Here is a 25388-nt window from a genome sequence, read left to right as displayed (position 1 = left end):
CAGGAAAAACATATGCTGCACAGCAGTCAACACTACTCAGCAGGAAAAACTGAGACCAAGAACATGGAGAGATGTGAAATCAGAGAAGAAATGGAAAACATGATCAAGGGAGATAAATCAGAAAAATCATTTAGAAAAACTCAATTTCCTAGTAAGTTCTAGTTAGTCTCACAGAATGCACTGTAATGAAATGCAAAACAAGGAGTCTGACTCCATCAAGATGCAAAGGTTGCACAGTATGGAAGCCAGTGAAATTGTATGAATTCATTTAACTCTGAAAAACTCTTCAGAAAAGTAAAAACTTCTGTAGCTTTTGCAAATGGCTGTAATGGCAGAGCCTGACAGAGGTACCAACAGCAGGATGGAGAGTTAAAAAAACAAACCATAAGTGTTTTAAAATTTACAAATAAGGGTAGAGAGCACTTCAAGAGATAAATTGACCTGACACCTACCTGACCCACAAGCTGATTCCTACCTGAGTAATCCAACAACACTACTAGGGTGCTCCTGTACATGTTCCCTGCAGCATGAAATAGCAGAGAGGCTAGGGCTGGAAGAAGTTCCAGAGCTATCCTGGCTGCCTTCTTGGAGGTAGGATCTGGTACAAGACAAGGACACCTGGGGGACAGCTGTCCAACTCACTGTCATAAACTTGCTCTCTTCCTGGAGATTTCATTACATAGGCCCATGGAAAGGGAAACTTTTCCAAACTTGGTTGCCTTTTGCTGCATATTAGGCTCATTTATACTTGCTCTTTCCCTCACAGATAAGGCAGATAATTGGTTACCATTCTCGTCAACACCATGCATCCAAAATCCATGTCCGTGTCCACTCACTATTCTTTTTTTTTTTTTAGATAAACAAACCCAGTTCTTCAGCTTGACCTTCCAGCCATGTTTTCCAGTCCTCTAGTCATTCTTGCTATGGTCCTCTAGACTATTTCCAACTTCTGGCAGTACAGGGTAGGGGTGGGGATTCACAAAAAAAAGAGGTTTCTGAAGGCCAAATGAATGATAAGGCTGTTTAGATGAAGCCATAAATAAGCAGGAAAACCATTGCCATTCATCTGGTGAAATCAGCATTTGCAGAATTTCTAGCACTCCTCCTACATGCAGACAAAGGACTTTTTGTTTTTGAGGATGCATGAGGTCACAGATGTGTAAGACACTCTTCCAGCTTAAGGAAACCGAGGTCTCTTGTTCCCCTGACCATCAGCCAGACAAGCAGCTGCATTTCCAGCTGCCACTGCAATTATAAAGGGTGTTGAAGCCACCAGACTGGTGAGAACAGACTCTCTGCACTCCTGTATTAGGTTTGCATGGCAAGGTTTTGGTAGCAGGGGGCTACAGGGGTGGCTTTTGTGAGAAGATGCCAGAAGCTTCCCCTATGTCCGACAGAGCCAGTACCAGCTGGCTCCAAGACAGACCCGCTGCTGGTCAAGGCCAAGCCAATAAGTGACCGTGGTAGCGCCTCTGTGATAACACGTTTAAGAAGGGGAAAAAAACCTGTGGTGGAACAGTAGCGGGAGAGAGGAGTGAGAATATGTGAGAGGAACAACCCTGCAGACACCAAGGTCAGTGAAGAAGGAGGGGGAGGAGATGCTCCAGGCGCATGAGCAGAGATTCCCCTGCAGCCTGTGGTGAAGACAATGGTGAGGCAGGCTGTCCCCCTGCAGCCCATGGAGGTCTGTGGTGGAGCAGATATCTACTTGCAGCCCATGGAAGATGGGCACGGGAGCAGGTGGATGCGACCAAAGGAGGCTGTGACCCTGTGGGAAGCCCGTGCTGGAGCAGGTTTGCTGGCAGGACCCGTGACCCTGCAGGGGACTCATGCTGGAGCAGTCTGTTCCTGAAGGACTGCTCCCTGTGGAAAGGACATGTGGAAAGGACCCACGCTGGAGCAGTTTGTGATAAACTGCAGCCCGTGGGAAGGACCAACATTGGAGAAGTTTGTGGAGGACTGTCTCTTGCGGGAGGGACCCCAAGCTGGAGCAGGGGAAGAGTGTGAGGAGGAAGAAGTGGCAGAGACAAGGTGTGATGAACTGACAGTGTTGTGGTTTAACCTGGCAGACAGCTAAACATCACACAGCCATTCACTCACTCCCCCCTCATCCAGTGGGATGGGGGAGAGAATGGAAAAAAAAAGTAACATTTGTGGGTTGAGATAAAGTCAGTTTAATAGGACAGAAAAAGAAGGGAAAATAATAATAATAATAGAATATACAAAACAAGTGAGGCACAATGCAATTGCTCACCACCTGCTGACCGATGCCCAGCCAGTCCCCAAGCAGCGGGGTCCCCTGGCCAACTCCCCCAGTTTATATACTGAGCATGATGTCATGTGGTCTGGAATAGCCCTTTGGCCAGTCTGGGTCAGCTGTCCTGGCTGTGCCCCCTCCCAGCTTCTGGTGCACCTGGCAGAGCATGGGAAGCTGGAAAGTCCTTGACCAGTGTAAGCACTACTTAGCAACAACTAAAACATCAGCACGTTATCAACATTATTCTCATCCTAAATCCAAAACACAGCACTATACCAGCTACTAGGAAGAAAATTAACTCTATCCCAGCCAAAACCAGGACAACTGATCAGAGCCTTCAAAGCTTGGCTTTGGACATCAAGCACTAAAGTGTGGGGATTGACTTTAAATACATGAATAACCAACAGGACTTGAAAACAGTAGGTGACTGATGTGCTTAAATTTGAAATCATAAAAGAGTAATTTATTCAACTGTTGGCACCACTTGCTGAAGTTTCTTCAGCCTCATGTCATTCATTAGTTGTAACTGCACTGCTGGAGCACAGATGGTACAGTGTGGGAAGAATGGGAATCTTAATGATGAAAAGAAGGGATAGTCCAAGGGACAGCATGGGGGTTTTGGTGCAGGCCAGAAGGTGTGAAGAAGAGTTTTGAGTGAGGAAAAGGGAAAGTGAAGAGAAAAACTCTGATCCAGTTGCTTGCTAGCTAAGCACGTTCCCTCCTGTGCAATAAAAACCATAGAGGGCCTTTGGAAGTAAAGAGGGCATGAGAATATATTTATATATTAAATTGTGAAGCAAGAAAACTGCATTGAGACAACGCTTTGTAAAATCATTGCTAATTGTCAGATGATTGAGTCACTCCAACTGAAGTCAGTAAAAAATCATGCCACTGCAGCTGTCAAGAGTTATGGATTTTAAGGCTCTGGACTATTTTTAATGGCATGTAAAAGAACATAAAACATGTAATTATTCAAATGAGAAATGCGCAATCTGAAACGTGCAGTGTTTTGAAAATAAGCAAACATCCTGACACCTGTAACATTGCTGCAATTTGGCTGGCACTATGATTATGCCAACTATTAGTGCAGCTGTCATCGGAAATGCTGAATCCAAGCAGGGGGTAAACGTTTCATTTAGGTGAGCAAACATACCAGGGCTTCTAAATGAATGACAATAGAAAGATCTTCCTTTTAGCTAATTGCTGTGGTGCCACATACAGTTTGGCAGAAGGATGGTGCTGTGAAAAAGGGACACATTTCTGAGTTTGGGGCCGTGTTGTTCTTCTGATGTCTAACATAAACATTTTAATTTCTCCTCCAGTTTGAAGAGTTACTGTTGTCCCAAATGTGGCGTCATTAGCCCGGTGTGCAGACGCCAGTTAACACACAGAGACGGGGTATTTTATTTCCTTCATATTTGTGCAAAGATGGGTGCTAGGTGGCAGTTCCACAAATCTAGCACACCTCCGTACAAAACTACAGCATATTTGTCCTGCTACATGATTAATATAAACCCACCCAAATTTATACTTAGTGGTTAGTGATTAACAGTTCATACACTATTGGTTTACTGTATTTAAAGTAGCCTCGCTTGCTATGTAAATTAGCACGCATGCTCCTTTCAAGTGTGTGGGGGGCAAGTCTTTTCGGTCCTGAATTGAGTCGGTGGTTCCGATCTCCCCTCACCGCATCTACCTTTCACCCAGTTACTGCAGTTTTATCAGACTTCCTGTTTTTCTGGCCACCATCCAGTTTTTGGTGCCAAGATGTTCCCTTTTATCAGTCTGTTAGCTCTTCTTCAAGGGTATAGTTGTTAGTTTTCCACGGTTCGTTGATTAAACAAATACTTTCTTATCTTTTAGCTCCTTCCCAGATTCCTTTCTCAGAGCACAGATGGTTCGTAGTTTTGCTCAGTGGGAAAATTCCACTTTCTGCGGGATATCATTTCCCCCCTTTGAGACTATGAGACCCTATCACGAGTCTCATATGTCTCACTTTCTTTTCATCCACAATACATAATTTCCCGTGACTTGTCTTACTATCATACTCTTAATGCAGCCAAGTAAAATACAAGCAATTATAACTACAATTATAACAATGATTAAATTTTGCAATAAACTCTGCAACCATCCAGTAAGGGAGAATCCAAGTCCATGTAATATTTTGTTTAACCATCCCACTTCCATTGAGGCCCTCAGGTCACGACTTGACTTTGCCACTTGTTTTATTTTGTCCAATTGATCATCTAGATTTTCAGTAATGTTTGGGATGTGAACACAGCAGTCCTTTATTATTTAAATCTAAATATCCGCAAACCCCATGTTCATGTAGTAACATTAGGTCTAACGCTAATCTATTTTGTAAGCCATTTTGGATGTAGCTTGTAGTTGGGTATTCAAATCTTGTAACCCTCTTCTTGTTGCATTAGCTAATATTTCTATTTGTCCTGTTAAATTATATAGCCACATGCGATTTTGAAATGATGTAATTTGAGGACTAAAAATTGCCTCCAATATCTATCCTGTAGCGAACACTACACATCAAGGTTATCCCGCCAGATCTCCAGCCGACCCAGGCTTTATAACCCCAGCAGTAGGCGTGTCATGTTATAAGGGGCGGAGACAAGGGAGGGTCAACCCTTAACTCTTTCTGTACAGCACGTGATCTTCCGGTCGCCAGCCCTTATCTTTACTACATTTCCCCCTCCCTTAGCTCCAGTAGTTCTGGATCTTGCTGGGGAAGCTGCGTGTAAAATAATCGATATATGGTAAGACTTATACAGACACGCATCCGTTACGTTCATGGATTTTGCCCAGTCCAGCCAGTAGTTCGTTGCGGCTCCCTCATTACTCCCCCACACCATCAGGATGCATAGGGAAATGGTAACCTGTCAAGATAAGACTCAATAGATTGATTAATGTCTATACGGTCGAATATTTCAACTTGGTACCCATTCTAGCGTCCCTTTCTCGGTTTGCACACACGCATACCCACGTCCCAGGCAACCCCCCCCCATTCACGGGTTTGCAGGTCCCGTACTTGAACCAAAGGGTAAGGCCCTTCGTTCTCATCGAGCCGGAAATGTGCCTGGGTTGCAGTCTGGGTTTTATAGGTGTTCCCTCGAATGGTATGATTTAAGGTAATTAGTGCCGTCGTCAACAGACGCTGTGCCCGAAATAAGGGAGGGTCAAGGGGAGGGGGAACCCCTGTTCCTGGGCTTATCTTTTCCCCCTCCCTAAGTCGGTCGAGTAACTCTTTTAATGTGCGGTGCGCGCGTTCTACAATGCTTTGGCCCGTACTGTTATAGGGAATGCCATGACTCAACTGAATATCCCAGCGCGCGCAAAAGTCCTTTGTCTTCTTGCTGACATATGCCGCTCCATTATCTGTTTTAATTTTTTGTGGGATGCCAAGTTGCGCCATACAGTCCTGCCAATGTAAAATAACTGAGAGAGCATTTTGTTTAGCATGCATAGTCGCTAAAATAACTCCACTGCAGGTATCAACTGTGGCATGCAGATACTTACGTGGATTAAAGGGTTCATAAATCGTAACATCAGACTGCCATATTTGGTTGGGCTGCAACCCTCGAGGGTTTACCCCTGCCTCCCAGAGGGGACCTTTGGAACACACAGGACAAGCAGCAATCACAGAGCGAGCATCTTGCAACGTAATGCCAGCGAGCCTAGCTAAACCGCGAGCTCCACAGTGGAGGAGCTCGTGCAGGCGGAAAGCTCGCCTTAGGTCAGAAGTTTCTTCAAGCGCCAGTACGCTCTTTGCTAAGCTGTCCACTACTTCATTCCCAGCAGAAAGAAAACTCGGTATGGAACTATGACTATTAACATGGATAGGACAGACAGGGGCGGTTCTCATTTGCAGTGCGGTGAGCAACATTCCGGCAATCTCCGACGTTGCCCCAAGTGCCCATCGGCACTTCTTCAGTAACTTATATACATAGCAAGAGTCTGTGATTAGATCCAAGGCCTCTTCAGGCCATTGAGTGAGAGCCATCCATACTGCTTTGGCCTCAAGATACTGCACGGATTGCCCTTGATCTTGATAACTAATGTGGGCCCACTGACCATCCTCCTGCCATGTAACGACAGCTTTCCCAGTAATCGATGACGCGTCGGTAAAAACCGTGCGGCCTCCGGTGGGTTGTTCAACTATGGCACTAGCTGGCAAAAAATGGAGTACCTGGATTATCTCCCCACAGGGGTGTGGTCTTAGACCTTCAATACGACCCGTAAATTCAGCTATCGCCGCTTGCAGGAGCCCCACTTGTGGAAGTACCAACTCCCACTGTGCCAAAGAACAGGGCAACGCGATGACCTCCGGGTCCTTCCCTGTTAAGTGTTGAGTTTGCCTCCGACAGCGGAGAATAAGCTGGGATAATAATGTTGGCCAAGAAATTAAAGCCGTCTTTGGTTTGCCTTGATACAACCAAGCAAAAGGCCAGCCTTTTTCACCATTATTTTGAATTAGTAAACCATGGCCAGCGGTATCGGTCATGTAAATCAGGGCAGCGACCGGTTGTTCAGGTGTAAATCGAGCGAGACCCCAATGCTGGGCCCACTCCATAATTGTCCTAAGAATCTCCTGATGGTTTCTTGAAAGAGTCCTTGGACCTAGGGGGGAATCTCCTCCTTTCAGGAGTTGATATAAGGTACTCATTTCTGCCTCAGATATTGGAATAAAGTTTCTAAGCCACAATAGTTGTCCAATTAATTTTTGTGCCTCATGGAGTGTTGTCACTGTAGTCCGAATTTCAAATGATTGTGCTGTCACGCTTTGTGGCCTCAGTTGAGTACCTAAATACTTTACTGCACGCCCTACCTGTGTTTTCCGAGGTTCAATGTGCAACCCATGTCGCTCCAAACTATCAGCTGCACGCGTGCCTTTTCCAGTAACTCCTCTTGGTTGGACGCCAATAACACGTCATCCATGTAATGGAAAATGATGACCGTAGGGAAATTTTCTCGAATAGGGTGTATCGCAGCAGCTACAGCAATTTGACACAAGACTGGTGAGTTTTTCATGCCCTGGGGTAACACCTTCCATTGATATCTGGCGCACGGGTGTTGATTGTTAGGCTCAGGAACAGTAAAGGCAAAGCGTACTCTATCTTCTTCATGCAAGGGAACACTAAAAAAGCAATCTCTAATATCCATAACCACTATTTGATAGTCAGGTGGAATCATGGCCGGAGAAGGGAGGCCCGCTTGTAGCGGGCCCATGTCTTGTATACATGCATTAACTGCGCGTAGATCATGTAGCAGTCGCCACGCTCCCGATTTTTTCGTTATCACGAAAACGGGGGTGTTCCAGGGACTTGTAGAGGGTTCGATGTGTCCTGCGTCAAGTTCTCGTTGTACCAATTGTCGAACAGCCGCCCTCTTTTCCTCTGTCAATGGCCACTGCTCTACCCACACTGGTTTATCTGTCAACCAGGTGAGTTTTAATGGGCGGACACCGGCAGTGGCCATTATGATAAATTTGTACGCAGCACTATATTCATCTTCTGCAAGCAACATCGTCCCAAGATGACAATGGGTAACTCAGCAATGGCGGGGTTACACCATGCTACCCTAGCTTGTCCGGATTCCGGATCCTTCAACATAATTTGCATTGGGTTCCTGCTTTGATGTGAGGTCTGCATGCCTCCCACGCCTTGCAGTGAACCTCTCGGTTCGAGTGGCCAATCATCTGGCCATAGATGTGATGGGATTACTGTAACGTCCGCCCCTGTATCCAAAAGGGCTCTTAATACGAGGCGTGATGTTCCCCCCAACTCTGGGAGCCATGGGGTAACTATAATATCTACTTCTGGTCGTGTGGTCATGTTTAGGGTGAGTGCCACATATGGCGAGGCTCTATCCCCAGCCTCCTTTATTGCACGCTCCCATCTCCCCAAGGCAGCTGAGTTGGATATTGCATCATTGGAACCGCAGGCGACTGTGCTGGTCCCGGGGAAGGAGAGACTCCCTGTGCCATACATTGCGCTGCTGTCGTCGGGCCTGTTGAGCTGATCACTGGGGCAGGTGGGGATGGCACGGCCCTCAGCCATCCCCTCTTCTCGTTTCCCCAGCCCGGTCTCCTTTGCTGACTCCCCGATTTGCACTGTCGAGCTCTGTGGCCTAGTCGCCCGCAGCACTAGCATCGTAGGTCTCTCTCTCCTTCCCCTGTTCTGGGGGTGTTTATTTTTGAAGGGCATTGTCGCGCCATGTGTCCTTGCCCCCCACACTTATGGCACGTAAGTCGTGCGCCGCGGCAGGCCGCATGGACCGCAGCCACTACCGGTTGCATACTTTGCACCTGTTCCTGTTCCAGCACGTAACGAATCATCTGTGAAAGCGTGGTCCCTATGGGTAACTGTCTTAGCAACACTGCAGTTTGTGGGTTTGCTTGCGTACGTGCGCAGTCAAGCAATATCGCCTCCTTAGCCTGCTCAGGAAGTCGAGCAACCTGGAGCGCTGCTTGCAGCCGGTCTAAAAACTTTGTGAAGGGCTCACTTAACGATTGCCGTATTTGGACCCATGGAGGCTCCCTTTTATCAAGAGCCGCGATGATGCGTATCGCTTCCTGGGCAGCATTCGAAGATGCAGCAAAATCACGCCCCCGCATTCGCTGAGCCTGTGCCTGAGGAGTTGCGAACTGCCCTTCACCCATCAGCTGCTCTAAAGTCACTCCTGCCATGGGATGGTCGGCCTGTTGCACCTCGATAACAACTTGGGTGCACCGATTCGTCCACTCCTCCCTAAACAATACCATCATCGAGGGGGTCAATACGGCCCACATCAACTGAATGATATCAAAAGGTGCAAGCGGCGTTGCAAAAACAGTCTAGTAGGACTTGGGTCTCTGGGGAATTTAATCCATGACTTTTCACCGTTGTGACCAATTCTTTCACCAACTTCGCATCTAACGGTTGCCACTCATATCCTCCACCTGGGGCTGCTCGGATAGGAAATGCTTGAATCGGAGGGGCCTGGAATCGCACTCCTTCCAAGACACAATTTTTTGCAATCATCCGCCAATCCGTCCCATTTGCCCTCTCTTTCGGAATTCCCCCTGGCATAAGACTTTCCGCATTTGCCACCACCCCTCTCAATCGGCTGATCAATGCCTCGAGTTCCCTTGAAACCTCGTTAGTCCGTCTCAGAAGCGGGGGCGGATGAGCAACAATCGAGGATCCCTCGTCACCCCCTTCGCCCTCACTGCTATCAGAGCTCACGGGGTAATCGTGTACAGGCTCCCTCCACTGTGAGGGAATACCAGTTTGATTTCCCATTGCCCCAGGGATAGGGGTTCCCTCTGGTGGCTCAGGTATCACTGGCAGTGCCGGGGGAGCCCTACCACCCCCCCCGATGTCCTGCGCTCCGCTCTCTGTGTGTCCAGCACTCGTCGATCACTGGGATACAACGGGGCGTACTCAGGTGTTTTGCCTTCTTTTTCTCCTTCCCGCCATCTTCCTTCACGTAGTTCGCGATACCGCTGGGATCCCACATCGGCCCCCGGGACCCAATCCAGCAACCTATCAGTCAGCTCCCTTTCCACACATTGTTGCAACTCGCCCCAGGGGTATTGAGGAAGTGGCAGATCCACCTGTGCAGGAGGTGCCAAAGGTTCCGTGGGCGGCCGCTCTAAACTCCCCACTCGTATCGGGAACACCTTTCCCGACTCCTTTGTTCCCGCTGCACCATAGTCTCCCTGCACCTCCCCTTCCTCCGTTGGCTCAGCTCCCAGTAACAACGGTTCCGTCTGTGTCCCACAGGCCACTCCTTCCCAGCCAGCCTGTGTCCCCTCCGAAACTAAACTTGTTGGCTTTTCGTTCCCAGGAGATTCATGCCCCATCAGCGCACCACGTGCGGCAGGCCGGCGCCGCCTTGCCGCAAACCCCCTCTTGAGCACCCTTGTCGTTACCGACTTTAGTACCTTTATGAGTTCCGCGAGCTCCATCACTGTTGCCTGATCACGTCAGGGTCACCACTGTGTAGCAAACACTACACATCAAGGTTATCCCCCCAGATCTCCAGCCGACCCGGGCTTTATACCCCCAGCAGTAGGCGTGTCATGTTATAAGGGGCGGAGACAAGGGAGGGTCGACCCTTAACTCTTTCCGTACAGCACGTGATCTTCCGGTCGCCAGCCCTTATCTTTACTACACTATCCTACTGTTGTTCCTGTAGAGGGGTATCTCCATGGGTCTGTTTCATCTTGCTTCAATTTTCCCCATAATTGGAACCCTAACGGTCTTTTTCTTCATAGGAGGCACAAGGTTAACATACCTAAAGTATGCTGACACACCTTTCCTTTTAAAGGTAATTGATTAGTCCAAGTTCCATCACTACTAACCCAAACAGTATGGCCCATGGAAGGCATTGTCGTTTTATTACAATTAACAGAACTATTTTGAATCATGGTTCCGGTCCAAGTATCATTTATATGAGTGGTATAATTTCTACAAAGACACCCTAATTGTAAAGCTCTGGCAACTGGACCCAATCATTGGACTTCATAATCAATCATGGAACAATTAAAAACTCGTGTACAGTTCCATCTAGGATATTGGGGTTCTCTACTGTTTGTGTCCTTTGACTTCTCCTCTCCAGTCCATTCAATACACCAGGACACACCTTGCATATAATGCCACTCGCCTTCCTCGGGGTTGATCCATACTTGAGGTAAATCCATTCTCCATGGGAATCTATTACATCCCTCTCCTGGTCTTGGGTGGTTTCCCTTTTTTGGAAGGTCTGAAACTTTTAGACAAGTAATATTTTGTCCTCGGCCTATTGCCAGAGCATCATGACCAAGATTTCTTGAGCCGTTGCCAATTATGGTCTCAAATGTTCAGTTTAAATCTATAGTTAGGACTCCCCATTCTAGGGGGTTTGCAGTGGATTTTGGTAGTGGAAGACATGCAGTCAAACTGCTGATATTGTGAATTCTCCCGAATGACTGGATAAGTTGTAAGACTAAATTTCCTTCACAGACAGCAAATACTAAATATACAACTATAATATTTACAATTTTCATCTCAGCAAAGTTAGATTAACAACGCTGCGGGGGATGTTCTATAACTATGGGCATTCAATTTCTACATAGGCCAGTCCTGTTTTCCAGACCAATTTATTGAAGGTTTCTAGTCAATCAAAGTCAGTGTGAAAGACTATTTATCTTGATCAGGCCTCAGCGCTCTTTTTACTCGTGTATAATGAATCCAGGAATTAATTCCCTCTACCTTGACCACAGTATGTTTTCAATAGCACGGTATAAGGTCCTTTCCACTTTTCTTTCAACAGTTCGTCTTTCCAGGTTCGTACATAGACCGCGTCTCCTGGCTGGAATGGGTGAACCGGTGCATCCAAGGGAAGAGAAGTCTTTTTTTGGGCTTTTCTACCCCATTTTGGATTCCATATAGAATTAGTTTTTGATACTCTTTCACACTCTCTAATCCTTTGCTTGTATTAGGGTTCCACCCTGGATCTTCCCTTGGGAGATATGTGTCAGCACTGGGTACTCCTCCTTACTGTTGGTCCAGTCCCTCTCAAGCCTTTTCTAGGACTACCCTCCTTTCCTCATAGGTAAACAAAAATTCCAAAAGGGCTTGTATATCTCCCCAATTAGGATTGTGAGTCATCATTACGGTCTTAATATACAACCCCTCAGGATTATTCCGATAAGACCCAACTGCCTGTTTCCAGTTTAATAAATCCGAAGTAGTAAATGGTACATGTACATACACCGGTGTTCCTTCAGGTCCTACAGCCTGCCTAAGACAAGCCTGGATTATAGGTCTCCATCCCCTACTTTTTCCAGCTACAGGGCTAGCAGTTTCATTTTCCTCCCCACTCAATTCTAATTGTTTCGGAGGGGCTACCAATAGCTGAGTATCTTCCTCCGTGTCTTCTGACCTGGGTTTTTTCATCTTACAATTGGCACAGCACAAACCCTTTTTCTTTTTTTTGTTTTTTTTTTCCTTCAAATCCACCAGACCACATTTCTTTCTAACATCCCAGTCGTTTCTTAAAGCAAAGAACAAATCGACATATGGTACCCCATCCCATTTCTCCGACAAAACAATATTAATTGTAATATAGCGTTGTATTTCAAAGACCCATTTTCAGGCCATATTTCACCATCATCCAGTTGATATTGTGGCCACCATTGATTACAATACCGTTTTAATTTATTCCTGGTCATGGGGTCCCCTCCAAATTTACTCCAATTATTTAGGATGCATCCTAAGGGAGAACAAAGAGGAGCCTCCGTGGAAGCAGTGGAACCCATTTCGGTACTGAAAAACCTAAACCAGCATTTCATACACACCAAAATTCTAAATACAAAACAAGGGATTTCCTCCCTACGTTACAAAAACCAATGTGTAGAAACAAACCAACGCTGCTGCTGCTCCTTTCAGGTGTGGGGGGGCAAGTCTTTTCGGTCCTGAATTGAGTCGGTGGTCCCAATCTCCCCTCGCCGCATCTACCTTTCACCCAGTTACTGCAGTTTTATCAGACTTCCTGTTTTTCTGGCCACCATCCAGTTTTTGGTGCCAAGATGTTCCCTTTTATCAGTCTGTTAGCTCTTCTTCAAGGGTATAGTTGTTAGTTTTCCACGGTTCGTTGATTAAACAAATACTTTCTTATCTTTTAGCTCCTTCCCAGATTCCTTTCTCAGAGCACAGATGGTTCGTAGTTTTGCTCAGTGGGAAAATTCCACTTTCTGCGGGATATCATTATCATATTGAGATGGGGCTGTGGGGAAATACCCCAAGAATCCTCTACAGCTGCCTCTAGAAATCTCAGTAACAGAAATTTATACAGGAGTGCAAAACTGCAATTCTCTGCACAGATTTAACACAGTAGCCTTGAATGCTGCTCAGACCACTATAATTGCAATACTCTCCACATAGTGCCATTTCTAGGCAGGACATGAAGCAGTTTGCCATAGTATAAACTGAGAAACCTCAAAAAAAAATATCAAAAACCACCCCCCCAAAAAAACAAACAAAACCCCCAAAACCACAAGCAAAAATATACTGTACTTTTGTAGAATATTGTACATGCTAGAATTATATTTTACTCTATTATGTGTTACAGGTGATACCTTAGAATACAGCAACAAGCTCTCCCTGGCAGGACCAAGTGCAGATACTGGGTTGAGGCCATTAACAGATTTCAAGCACTTCCAGCCCTAAGACTACTCTGTACAGGCCCCGAGCTTAACACCCCGGTTCTCTTTAACGGTTTCTAGGCATCCCTCAGCTTCTCTCTAACTCTGCTTCTCTGCCATGAACCACACTGACACCCCAACTAACAGTTTACGATTCTTCAAGAGTTTCTCGCCCACAGCTGGTTTTATCGGACGTGGGCCCTGGCTCGCCCCAGCGCGTCGCCTAGCAACAGCAAGCTGGGGCCAGGTGCATGCGCACTCTCTCCCATGGATATCACTTTCTGCTTCTCCCGGTCCCTTCTGCGTTGCGCCGTATTTTCGCCCCGCGGGCAGGTTCTCGCGCGCTGCGGGGAAGCTTTTCCCGCAGCGGTGCCGTTGCGTGAAGCTCGCGTGCGCGCAGCGGAGGGGTGCGGGACCCCGTCGCCACTGTTGCTGTTCTCGCGCACGCCTGGGGCGCCATGACTGGGGCCGGCGGGCGGGGCTACCGTCGCTGCTTTGTCCCATGTGCCGGGTGACGACCGGCGGGTGGGCGCTGAGGAGCGGGCGGGCATGGCCTCCCCGCCCGGCAGCGCGCAGCGGGCTCTGCGGGAGCGGGTGGTGGCACTGGAGGCGGACCTGGCCGCCTGCCGCAGGCAGCTGGAGTGGGCGCAGCGCCGGCTGCGCCGCACCGAGCGCCTCTACCGCGAGGCGCGGGAGGGCAGCGAGGCGTTGAGGAAACAGGTAGGCCCCTGCCCCGGGAACCGGCTTCCCCGCCCCTCTCTTCTCCGGGCCGGGCGGCACCCGGCCCCAGCCCTGTCAGGCATCCCTGCTGCTTCGCCCCCCGATCGGGTACCCCTCGGTCCCTCCACCTAGAGCTTGCCGAGTCCCCCCGCCGTGCCCTTCCACTCAGGGCTGAGCTTGTGGATCCCGTGCCTCCCAGAGCCCGCCAGGCTCTCCTGGCCTGCGCGACTTCAGGGACCAGAGAAAGTGCTACTGCTGCTGGCTCTAGTTTGCTTTCCTGAGTCAACGTTTAACGTTTGGCTCTAGCGGCTTGGCTCGACAGGTGGTGGTGGTGGTGAGAATGATAATTTCTTCTCAGCCGCAAAGTTACTTTTGCAGTCAGAAGGAAAAATTATGTTTAGCAGAAGGAAAGAAGCTTAATAAAAGAAGCGAGGTAAAGGAAGAATGGAAGAACTGTCCCACAGATGCTTATGCAAAATAGGGACGTTTCATAAACGCCACAGTTCGTCACCACGAAACAGTGGTTATTCAACTTTTCAGATTGGGTATCTTAAAAATAACCTTGGTTAAGTTTTTCTTTTTCCTCCTAAGTGCTTTCCTTTATTGTTATACCCTTTGTGAGCAGAAATTATGTTTTTCATTATGACAACCATTCACGTAGATAATTGTCTCCTGCAAAATAAAGATTGATTTGAAATAGTTACAATGCAATTATGTTTTGTCTGAATTATAGAATGTAAAATAGGATGGTATTCTTTTCTGACATAGACTGCTAAAATGCAGCTTTGTGTTCTGTAACATGCTGTTTTTCTTTCAGGTTGAAGAGCTCACTAAGGAAACCCATAATAGGAAGGAGAAAGATAAGTCTAGTGTAGAAGTACAGACAGAGGACTATGCTGCATGGTCACAAGCAGGTAGAGAGCATAGAACAGTGATGTTAACTGGTATCTTATTCTGAATCTTTTTTAATATAAAATACACTTCAAGTCCGTATCCTTAGCTGCATTAAACTCAGTAACCTGACATTGTCTTTTGGACCATTTCCTATATTTCAAGCTATTCCTTTTAGAACAGGATATAATGTAGCATGGACTGTAGCGGAATTCGTGCCATAGTAATCTGATACATAGTAATCTCATACGTTACACACATGCACGTTTTAACAATTTTTAAAGTACATTAAAACAAGACATAATTTATTCAGTAAGAGTAGAATAAATTCAAAGTGGAGGCACTACCTAATAATTGATACTTGTTAGACTATTTATATGCATAAATTTCCAGTTTAAGATTTAGGATCCTTAAACTGCGTTGTGTAAAATATTGCTTTGCTAATTTATGCAACTTCAACTTTTTTTTTCCCCTGCAGATTATTACTGTTATGAAAATTATTACAATCACACTGATACTCAGGATTGTGCATCTGAACTACCAGTGCAGCACAATCATGGGACTGAAGGCACTGAGCATAATTCCACAGAGGAATTGCAGACAGGTGCTAATATTCCTTTAAGGATGGATAGCACTGAAGTTGCTGAAGGTGGAGAAGAGGAAAATTTCATCCAGAATTCACAGGTTATAGAACTGTTTGGGGTTTTACCAATTTTGAAGTTAATACTCTATTAATATTTAATTTCATTTAAAAGATGTGCTTTTGGTCTTGATGTCATTGTATGAAATGATTTTTTGTGATGGTCTGGTGCTGATGATAGCAGACAAACATTATTGTGCTTTGAAACTAGTTCTTTTTGTAGTATGTTCTGAGTGTAACATAGTCCTAGATTTGTTGTTGGGTTTGTGTGTGGTGGGTTTTTTTGTTTGTTTGGTTTTTGTTTTTTTTTAAAGTGTGCACATTCTAAAGCATATGTCCAACATAGGCTGGAAGCACTGAAAGCATGGCATTTTTTTATCAACAGAATGTTTAATATGGCCATGTACTTTTTTTTTTTTCTTCTTTCCCCTCCACTGATATAACATATAAGGAGAAGAAAGTTGTTGGGCTTTTTAATTTGTTTATTTTGTTGTGGCTTTGTTTTTTTTTTTCCCCTGCTATCCAGCCTTCTCTTAGATCATCTCACTTGCTTAACTGATTTTGTGCCTTAGCATCTAGCAACTGAAGTGGAATGGAGAGCAGAAATCTATTTTAGGAATGTACTGAAAGACATTCACTGTGTATTTTTGATGTTAACTGCTTTTGAATAAAGGTTGGGGAAAATGAAAGGCACAGGATGAAATCTTGGTCCCACTGAAATCAGCGGGAGTTTATTGGTAAATTACAGCTAGATTTTTGCCGCCTTGTCTAATAGTTCTTGAAATAATCCAAGTCCATAGAGCACTAATTTGTTTTATTTAAAATAGGGCATTGTAAAATGCCAAAGAACCAAGGAGGTTCTTTTTAGAAGAAAATTTAATTTCTTACTTTCTGGTCTCAGGAAGCAGAAGATACTTCAGTACCAGAGGGTTCTTTGGTGGAGAGCTTGAGAGCTGCCGCAGAAGCTGCTGTTTCACAAACTGGATTTATTTACGATGAAAATACAGGATTGTATTATGACCATAGCACTGGATTCTACTATAATTCGGTAAGCTTCATTTTCAAAACACTTGGCATTTTTTCTCTATTGCAAAAATTTAAGTAGTAAAAGTTGATGTGAGCAGAGAACTAAGATCCAAGCTGACTTTGATTTGAAAAACATGTTACTGAAGACTAATAGTAATGGAAGTTTGTTAATTAGTTATTTTTAATTTGACTGAAATAATTCAATATCAGGCTGAGAAATAAATTTAGATTTTCATTCAGTTCTTTTTGATGTCTCCTGGATCTTTAACTTGCTTGGCATTATAGAAATTTTATACTCTAAAGCTGCTCTGTAACTCTTTCAAAATTAAAAGCTTAAGCTAAAAGATGACTTGTTCAGAACAAGACAGATTGCTGACCCTAAGTCAGTGGCTTCTCCACAGTGAAAAGTGTGTTGAGAGAAAATACAAGAAATAGGTAATTTAGATGAGTACTGCTACCAACTAGTTTGATGTTACAGGAGAGAAAATAATTCTTTAAAAATGATGTCAGACAGTGGATCAAAATTCCATAATGGCTAACTTCTGCTATACATTTTTCATAAGAGAGCTGTTGGGGAGTTTCTCTTTTTCCTATGAGGTGTGTGTATATGTACATGCATATATAGATAGATATATACACTGTCACAAATCCCAGTGGAACTACTGTGCTGAAAACAGAGGTTTTGTTTCAGCATTACATTCAAATCAATTAAAAAAAAAAAAAAGTGCATGTGGTGCACAAAACTACTTGTTTTATTTTCAGGGATGCTTCTGGACTTAATTTTTAAACTCTCAAATGATACCATTGCTTTTGAAATAGTTTGTGGATATAGTGTTACAGATGAGTGGTTAGGCCGCTTAAAGAATCACCATCAAAGATATTTGCAAATAGTGATTTTAATAGAAATCTATAAAAGTGTGATTTAACAGAATTCGATGGCAAGGTTCACTCTATTACTTATTAAATGAATGGAATATATATATATAAATAAAGAGAAAGAAAGAGGAAATCGAGCCCAAAGAAAATACAAGGAGGAAAAGGGGGCCCTCCCGTTGAGTCATGAGGTTCAGAATGGACCCCCTTGCTTTCTAAACTCCTTCTCAGAGAGGAGCCTAGGTGCGGCTGGATCCAATCCTAGTCCCAGACTTGGTCAATGGTTTATGTCTAAGGATTATATATGTTAGCAGCAGTTTATGGTTTGTTTGCAGCAAGGAGAAAATCACAAGAATTTAGTAGTAACTAATCATTGACTAATTTGGCATCTACAAAGTGATTAAATGAGGTTTACTACAATATTTGAATCAATTCACACACACACACAATCACACAATAGGCCTAAGTACTCACTATATGCGCAGATGAAGGTACCTATTGAAATACGTGCAGATAAAGGCACCTATTGAAAAATCACTCAAGTTTAGTAAAAATGCAATATGCACAGTTAAAGGCACCTATAAAAATTCCCCTCGGGTTTAGTGAAATACTCACTTTAAATGATTGTCTCAACAGGCGAAAGTCTAACCTCAAGGAGCGAAGAGCGACGGAGATCGGCTCAGGTCCCATTGCCAGGCCTCTGTATGCAAACTTAGAAGTTCGCAAACTCTGAGAGGCGTCCCACTCAGAGGGAGATTCTGGTGCAGCCCGCTGTGGTCCAGGAGAGCTCAAAGGGTCTCGCTTAGTACCGCTGTTTATAGGATCGCGAGATGATTGACTTTAGGCATCAGTAAATTTCCATTCTACTTTCACAGCCCGTGTTGGAAATTACTAAAGTTCTCAAAAATTCCAGTGATGCTGGTACAGATCCTCCTGAGTTACAACCCGGATAAGATAGGCCCCAAGGCTGTCAGGAGGCGACTGGTACAGACACAAAATATGTCCAAGGTTGTCAGGGCTGCCTCCCTGGGACAGACAGTGCTGCTTCCACCTTAGCCATGTAAAAGTTTCTGATACGGTCAAGGGACACTTAACCGTCAAACTCGTTACACAAAGGCCAAGTTTTGATGGGAGTTACTGGGACTGTAAAGCAGTCCAGGAAGGGGGGGGGGATGTCACCACCACATATAGTTAGATATGTAAATGTTTGTTTAGGGCTATAGATTACAGTTTATGATACAATTACACAAAAGAATAAAGTATATTCTCTTGTTCAGTAAGTGTTCTGAATTACAGGAAACGTTCTTGTATTGGGTTTACGTGGCAAGGTTTTAGTAGTGGGGCAGGGGGCTGCAGGGGTGACCTCTGTGAGAAGAGGTCAGAGGCTGCCTAGACATAGCTGGTTCCAGCCAGTTCCACAGCAGCTCCACTGCAGGACACAGCTGAGCCCATCAGAGAAGCTGGTGGTGCCTCTCTGAAAGCATGTTTAAGAAAGGGCAAAATGCTGCACAGCGGAGTGTGTGTGGTGGGAGGGAGCGTGAGAAACAACCCTGTGAACACCAGTGTCAAAGGAGAGGGAGGAGGTGCTCCAAGCACCAGAGCAGGCAGTTCCCCACAGCGTGAGGAAGAGGACCATGGTGGAGCAGGCAATTCCCTGCAGCCCATGCAAGAGGACCATGCCGGAGCAGATATCAACACTGGAGTCTGTGGAGGACTCTGCACTGGAGCAGACCCCACACCAGAGCAGCTCATTAAGGAGCTGTGGCCTGTGGAGAGCCCATGCTGGAGCAGATTTATCCTGAAGGACTGCATCCCATAGGAAGGACCCATGCTGGGGCAGGGGAAAAGTGTGAGGAGGAAGGAGCAGTAGAAAGGAACTGTTATGAACTGACTGCAACCCCCCATTCCCCCTGCGCTGCTCAGGCAAGGGGGAAGATAGGTAGAGGAGTTGAGAATGAAAGAGTGAAATTGAGCTTGGGAAAAAGGGTAGGGAGAGGTGTTTTTGTTTCTCACCTTCCAACTCTTTTAACTGGTAATGACTTAAATTAATTTTCACCAAGTTGAATCTGCTTTGCCCATGATGGTAATTGGTAAGTGATCTCCCTGTCCTTATCTTGACCCATGAGCTTTTCATCTTATTTTCTCCCTCTGTCCTGTTGAGGAGGGGGAGTGAGAGAGCAGCTGGGTGGGGTCTGGCAGCCAGCCAGGGTCAACCCACCACAGTTCTTTAGTACATTTGAGTATTTTTTTTAAAAACTTAGTATGTGGTTCTTTAACTGGGTGTGGTTTTTTTGAACAATGTATTTATCGAAGTAATGATAGCATTGTTCTTTGTTTCTTATAAAGGAAAATCAACTGTATTATGATCCAGCAACTGGAATTTATTACTACTGTGATGTGGAAAGTGGCCGATACCAGTTTCATTCACGAGTGGATCTGCAGTCTTATCAGGCCTCTGGTACTCAGCACACCAAGGGTAAAAAAGGAAAAAAGAAGAGAAGAGAACCAGAGTGGATGACTGCAAATGAATATAAGGTAACTTTAGAACTAATAGATAGGAAATGCAAAACCTGTTTGGTTGGGGTTTTTTTCATGATGCAACTTGAGTTGTGGGGTTTGTGTTTTATTTAGAGGATGTATGCTTATTTTCTGAAGGATTCAAACATCTTTAAACTATATACAGCAGGTTGCTAAGATGTAGTTAGTGTTAAAATAACTTTTCCATTGAGTGATTAAGGATGAAACCTTAAACTTGTATTCCCTCAGTTTTTCAGTTTTCTTTTATTACTATACAACTGTATAGATCTCTAAATTTGAGTGTCAGTGAAGCTCTCTGATTAGCAAGCACACTAGAATGAATTTAGGCTACTGTGTGGATTGGATTTACATCAGAAATTGTGTTACCTCAGTGTCTTGGTTTTGGGTTTTGTTGGTTTTTTTTGTTGTTGTTTATTTTTTTTAATTTACATGATGAATCTAAAAATGAAGGAAGGTTTTGAAAACTCACACACCACACTACCCCCCTTCTCTGTGACTCTGTATTCCAAAGTTCATTCCATTGACATTTTACTGTATCTCTACCATCATTTGGGATTGATGAAATGTCTGTGAAGTTCTAATTCTTTGCATATTATGCTCTCCTATTGATATTTTATTTGGTTAATACATTTTTGTTGTCAAGAGTGTGTGAATACGCTGTACATATTAATAAATGCCTATTGTAATTAACTTGTATTTTAAGTTATAAAAAACATAACTTCCTTTCTGTTGTTTTCCGATTGTTAAGAAAGCATACCGTATAGTACATAGTGAGTGCCTTGAAAAGTGTTACTTGCTCCTAAACACTGGAAGCTCTATTGTAACATAACTATTAAACCTCAAGAAGCATTTTCTTAATGAACACTATTACTGATGTTGAATCAAATTTGTATGGCCCTATTCTGCAAATTTATTTTATTACTTAAGATTTAATTGAATGTAATGATTCCTTTAGTTTGCAGTGCTCCTTAGTTTGCATTTTTAAAGCTATTGCTTTAACCATTGCATAATTTCATTATATAGGCCTCAGCCAAGCTGAATGGTTGAAATCTAAAATACCTGTGTTAGTGTACAAGTACTCTTACCTAATAGTTACATAGCATCAATACACAGTTGAAAAATTTTGTATTGGGAGTGAGGTCTTCTGAAAGATTTAAAAATGGAAACTGTTTACATTAAGAACCAGTGAAGGTAGGTTAGATGGATAGGGGTAGTTGATTGATAACATATTTTATACATAAATTGTGGCTAATATGGGAATTCCTACTCTTTGAGAAAATGTCACGTGAACCATTCCATTTTGAAAGCTTGAGGTGGATACTTAGCAACACTAAGTATAATAATCCTTTAGACTTAAGAGAGGGGAGCTAATACAGTTGAAGCTAGGAGTTTACCATCATCCAAGTTCTGGGCATGCTGTGTGCAACTACTGAATTAGCATTCTGCCACTCTCAAAAGGTGTTGTTAATACAGAATTTTATTCATCATGTGTCAGGAAAGCAGCATGGAAAACTTGTAGGAATGAGCCTTTATCATATAGTGCAATTAATAAATTTCTTAAATTTAGTTCTGTTGTGAACTGTTACATATTGACCTAAATCTACAAGTGTATTTATAAAAGTTCTGTGGCATATATAGCTCTGACCTAGCATGTTGACTACTTTTTGGGATCCCATCGCCATCTGCTTCTGTCATCTGATTATACTGCAAATAGCTACTTGTCTTTAGCTTATTTTATATTGATAAAATATTTTTACGTAGATGGTCTTGTTAACAAATCTTTTGTGTGAAGCTTGCACAGTCACAAGGTAGGAGGTAAACATCCACTTTTTATGATGTGTTTTATTGTTAGTGAATTAGTTTGATTTATTTGTGAATTAATTTGTTCGACCAACAAGATAACAGGAAAAAAATTTAAAACATTCTATAGTGCACAGATCTCTGCATCTGCAAACAGTACATGTCATAGTATGACATGTTTCAAAACAAAAAAGGGAGAATACAAAGTGAAACTTAAAACAATTACTTTCCACTTTAAACTTCAAAAAGAATAGAAAGCCTTTTTGTCAGTGCAATTTTGTGTAAATGCACTGTTAGATTTAGGGGAAAAAAAAAAAAAAAAAAAAGCACCTTACTGTCATATCTTACGTAGTTGAGTTAAAATACCTTATTTTTGTTGTGTGGTTCTTATAAGAAATTCGTTCATTAGTTTAAAAAAATGTTACATTAGAATAAAAGATTATAGATTTTTCTGTTGTAAAACTGAAAAAATAGTTCATTAGCTGCACAATCCAGCTCATAGATGCATGGTATTTCTTGGCAGTATTATTGTCCAGTTTTGTCTGGTATTGTTAAAGGCACTAATCAGTTCATGCTAGTTATTGTATTATACATCCTAAAACAAAACCAAAAATGTCTGGTTTTAAGTAGAACTTTGTAGTTGAAGCATTGTCTATTGAAATGCTTTCCTGCATGCTAATGTCCAGCCTTCTCCCTTTTCCTTCTATTCCCTCTTCCACTCTTGACAAAAAAAAAAGTTAAAATAAAAATTATCCCTAAATACTGATTAAATTATTAAAGTTGCTACAATTATTTTGAAGATTAGTATTTCATTATTGCTTTTCCCAATGGGTTACTTAAATTGTGCTGCTAGCCTGAAAAATGCCTCCAAACATTATCTAATTTCTTGACCTAAGTAGGTTTTACTCTACTTTCTTTTTCTACATCCAGTACAAGTAGCAGAATGGTTGGTTGGTTGGTTGGTTTGTTTGTTTGTTTGTTTTTTGTCTGGTCTGCGGACCACTAACAGTGGTAAATAAAGCAATACCAGGGTCTAATTCTGGGAATGTCACACCTCCAAAAACATTATTATTCCTGGATGAAGATTAGGTGGTTTATAAGAATATGCATGTGAAGCAAGGGAAGATATTGAGCAGTAGATATAGGACCTCAAGTACATGGGCACCTGTTAAACTTGTTTTCTTTCTTTTTCAATTAAAGGATTAAATGTAAACAAGTATTGTTAGCTATTGAGTATTACTTATAAGTTGTCAAATACAAGAAATAAGGAAACTTAGTAGCTGTGTTGTAGCTATACAGTTCTTGCAAAAATTGTGTGTGATTTTCTGAATGACTTACTCCTATTTAAACCAAATTTAATCTCTTTTTTTAATCTAAAAATGACTCAGTTATGGTCTATCTGTTAATTTTCTGTTTCTGGTCACTGGGGTTTTTTTTTTTTTAGTTGCAATTTAGTTTGTGGCCATTGTGAAGAATTTGATGTGCTCGGCTATCTTACGTATAGTATCTATTTAGAATTAGTACTTTGGGTTGCTTAACACTACACAAATAGCAAGTATATTCTCCACAAATATTGCAGTGTTCTTCAAAAGGCAATATAAATCTGAGAATCTAAAGAATAAAATTAATCTGTTAAAATATTATTGTATTTCTTACAAGCTGAATTACCAAACAAGAAAATACTAGTGAGCTTCTGCTAAAATGAATGTTTTTCTACTTGCAAAAAAACAATGGAAGGGAACTCGCGCTTAGTATCTCTTAAGGAATGTTCCTGATTTATATAAGAACTTTCTTTAAAAAGATTCTTTTCGGTCACTAAACTTCTATATTACAAATAGTTTTCTTTTAACTTATGAAATTAAGTATGCTGCCCACATGCTTGCTTTTAATAGGTGATCAGGATTTTTATTCGCCAGGACAAAGTATTAGATAGCCTATGTGCAGCTTGCTTAAGGAGGATGGATGGAATACTTCGGAACTTTCAGGCATCAGTTCAGTTCTGACTTCTTCTTCTAGTGGTAGGCCAAAAAAAGTGGGGCAAAAATTATCATAATTATCTCCTGCAAGAGAAAAACATTTAAATAAGTAAATTTGGAAAAGTTTAAAAACAAACGAACAAACAAAACAAAAAACATTACCCCAAAAACAAACAAACAAAATGCCTAAAACCAACAACAACAACAAAACACCCCAAAAGGTGGCATAAATGATAATGTGATCCCTGGGCCAATATCAAGATCCCGTGTTTCCATACAGGGTGGGGAGTAGACTGTGTGTAATAGTGATAGTGTAGTTCTACTTGCTGGATTGGGGCTGTTTGAAATAAAATTTATTAGATAGTAGTTTAAGAATAAACTGTAAAAATAATTTCTGGGGGGGAAAAAAAGTCATACGTCAGAGCCTGCATCTAAATTCTGCTACGTATTTCAATGTGGTGCTCAAAATTCACTTCTTGCCATATTCTTTTCCATTACAGACACATCCTAGCTACTTCTGTAGGAAAGACAAGGCTTTTGTAGTAGTATTTCCCATAGAACTCTTGAAGCAGTGACTTTTTTTTTAGCACATGTAGTTTACTTTTTGCTGATATTCATTCCATCTTTAGGTACGTCAGTTGACAGAAACCATGGCTAATCTGAAGATTTCTTCTTTTGGATTGGCAGCTTCTGGTGAAGGTAGATGTAGCAAACACTACACATGAAGGTTATCCCCCTAGATCTCCAGCCGACCCGGGGCTTTATACCCCCAGCAGTAGGTGTGTCATGTTATAAGGGGCGGAGACAAGGGAGGGTCGACCCTTAACTCTTTCCGTACAGCACGTGATCTTCCGGTCGCCAGCCCTTATCTTTACTACATTTCCCCCTCCCTTAGCTCCAGTAGTTCTGGATCTTGCTGGGGAGGCTACGTGTAAAATAATCGATATATGGTAAGACTTATACAGACACGCATCCGTTACGTTCATGGATTTTGCCCAGTCCAGCCAGTAGTTCGTCATGGCTCCCTCATTACTCCCCCACACCATCAGGATGCATAGGGAAATGGTAACCTGTCAAGATAAGACTCAATAGATTGATTAATGTCTATACGGTCGAATATTTCGACTGGGTACCCATTCTAGCGTCCCTTTCTCGGTTTGCACACACGCATACCCACGTCCCAAGCAACGGAGGGAATAAGGCCCCCCCCATTCACGGGTTTGCAGGTCCCGTACTTGAACCAAAGGGTAAAGCCCTTCGTTCTCATCGAGCCGGAAATGTGCCTGGGTTGCAGTCTGGGTTTTATAGGTGTTCCCTCGAATGGTATGATTTAAGGTAATTAGTGCCGTCGTCAACAGACGCTGTGCCCGAAATAAGGGAGGGTCAAGGGGAGGGGGAACCCCTGTTCCTGGGCTTATCTTTTCCCCCTCCCTAAGTCGGTCGAGTAACCCTTTTAATGTGCGGTGCGCGCGTTCTACAATGCTTTGG

At 43.3% G+C, this 25388-nt stretch overlaps 1 protein-coding gene and 1 pseudogene across 1 annotated transcript in view; one reads left to right on the top strand and one right to left on the bottom strand.

Annotated features, from left to right (window-relative positions):
• The window catches only part of LOC148055144 (uncharacterized), a 30953-nt pseudogene extending 16966 nt beyond the window's left edge, over positions 1 to 13987 (bottom strand).
• The window catches only part of LOC104011387 (angiogenic factor with G patch and FHA domains 1-like), a 34248-nt gene continuing 22621 nt past the window's right edge, over positions 13762 to 25388 (top strand). The window contains exons 1-5 of the mRNA XM_087762467.1: positions 13762 to 14156; positions 14974 to 15070; positions 15526 to 15731; positions 16589 to 16735; positions 19933 to 20121. Of these exons, the coding sequence (XP_087618593.1) occupies positions 13986 to 14156; positions 14974 to 15070; positions 15526 to 15731; positions 16589 to 16735; positions 19933 to 20121 (810 nt within the window). The 5' untranslated portion in view covers positions 13762 to 13985. The remainder of the gene's footprint in view (positions 14157 to 14973; positions 15071 to 15525; positions 15732 to 16588; positions 16736 to 19932; positions 20122 to 25388) is intronic.

The sequence above is a fragment of the Nipponia nippon genome, unplaced genomic scaffold, assembly GCF_047370975.1.
Source record: "Nipponia nippon isolate SJK-2023a ecotype South Korea unplaced genomic scaffold, ASM4737097v1 scaffold_26, whole genome shotgun sequence".
In the NCBI taxonomy this organism is placed as follows: Eukaryota; Metazoa; Chordata; class Aves; order Pelecaniformes; family Threskiornithidae; genus Nipponia; species Nipponia nippon.
This window is presented reverse-complemented; position numbering and strand designations above follow the sequence as displayed.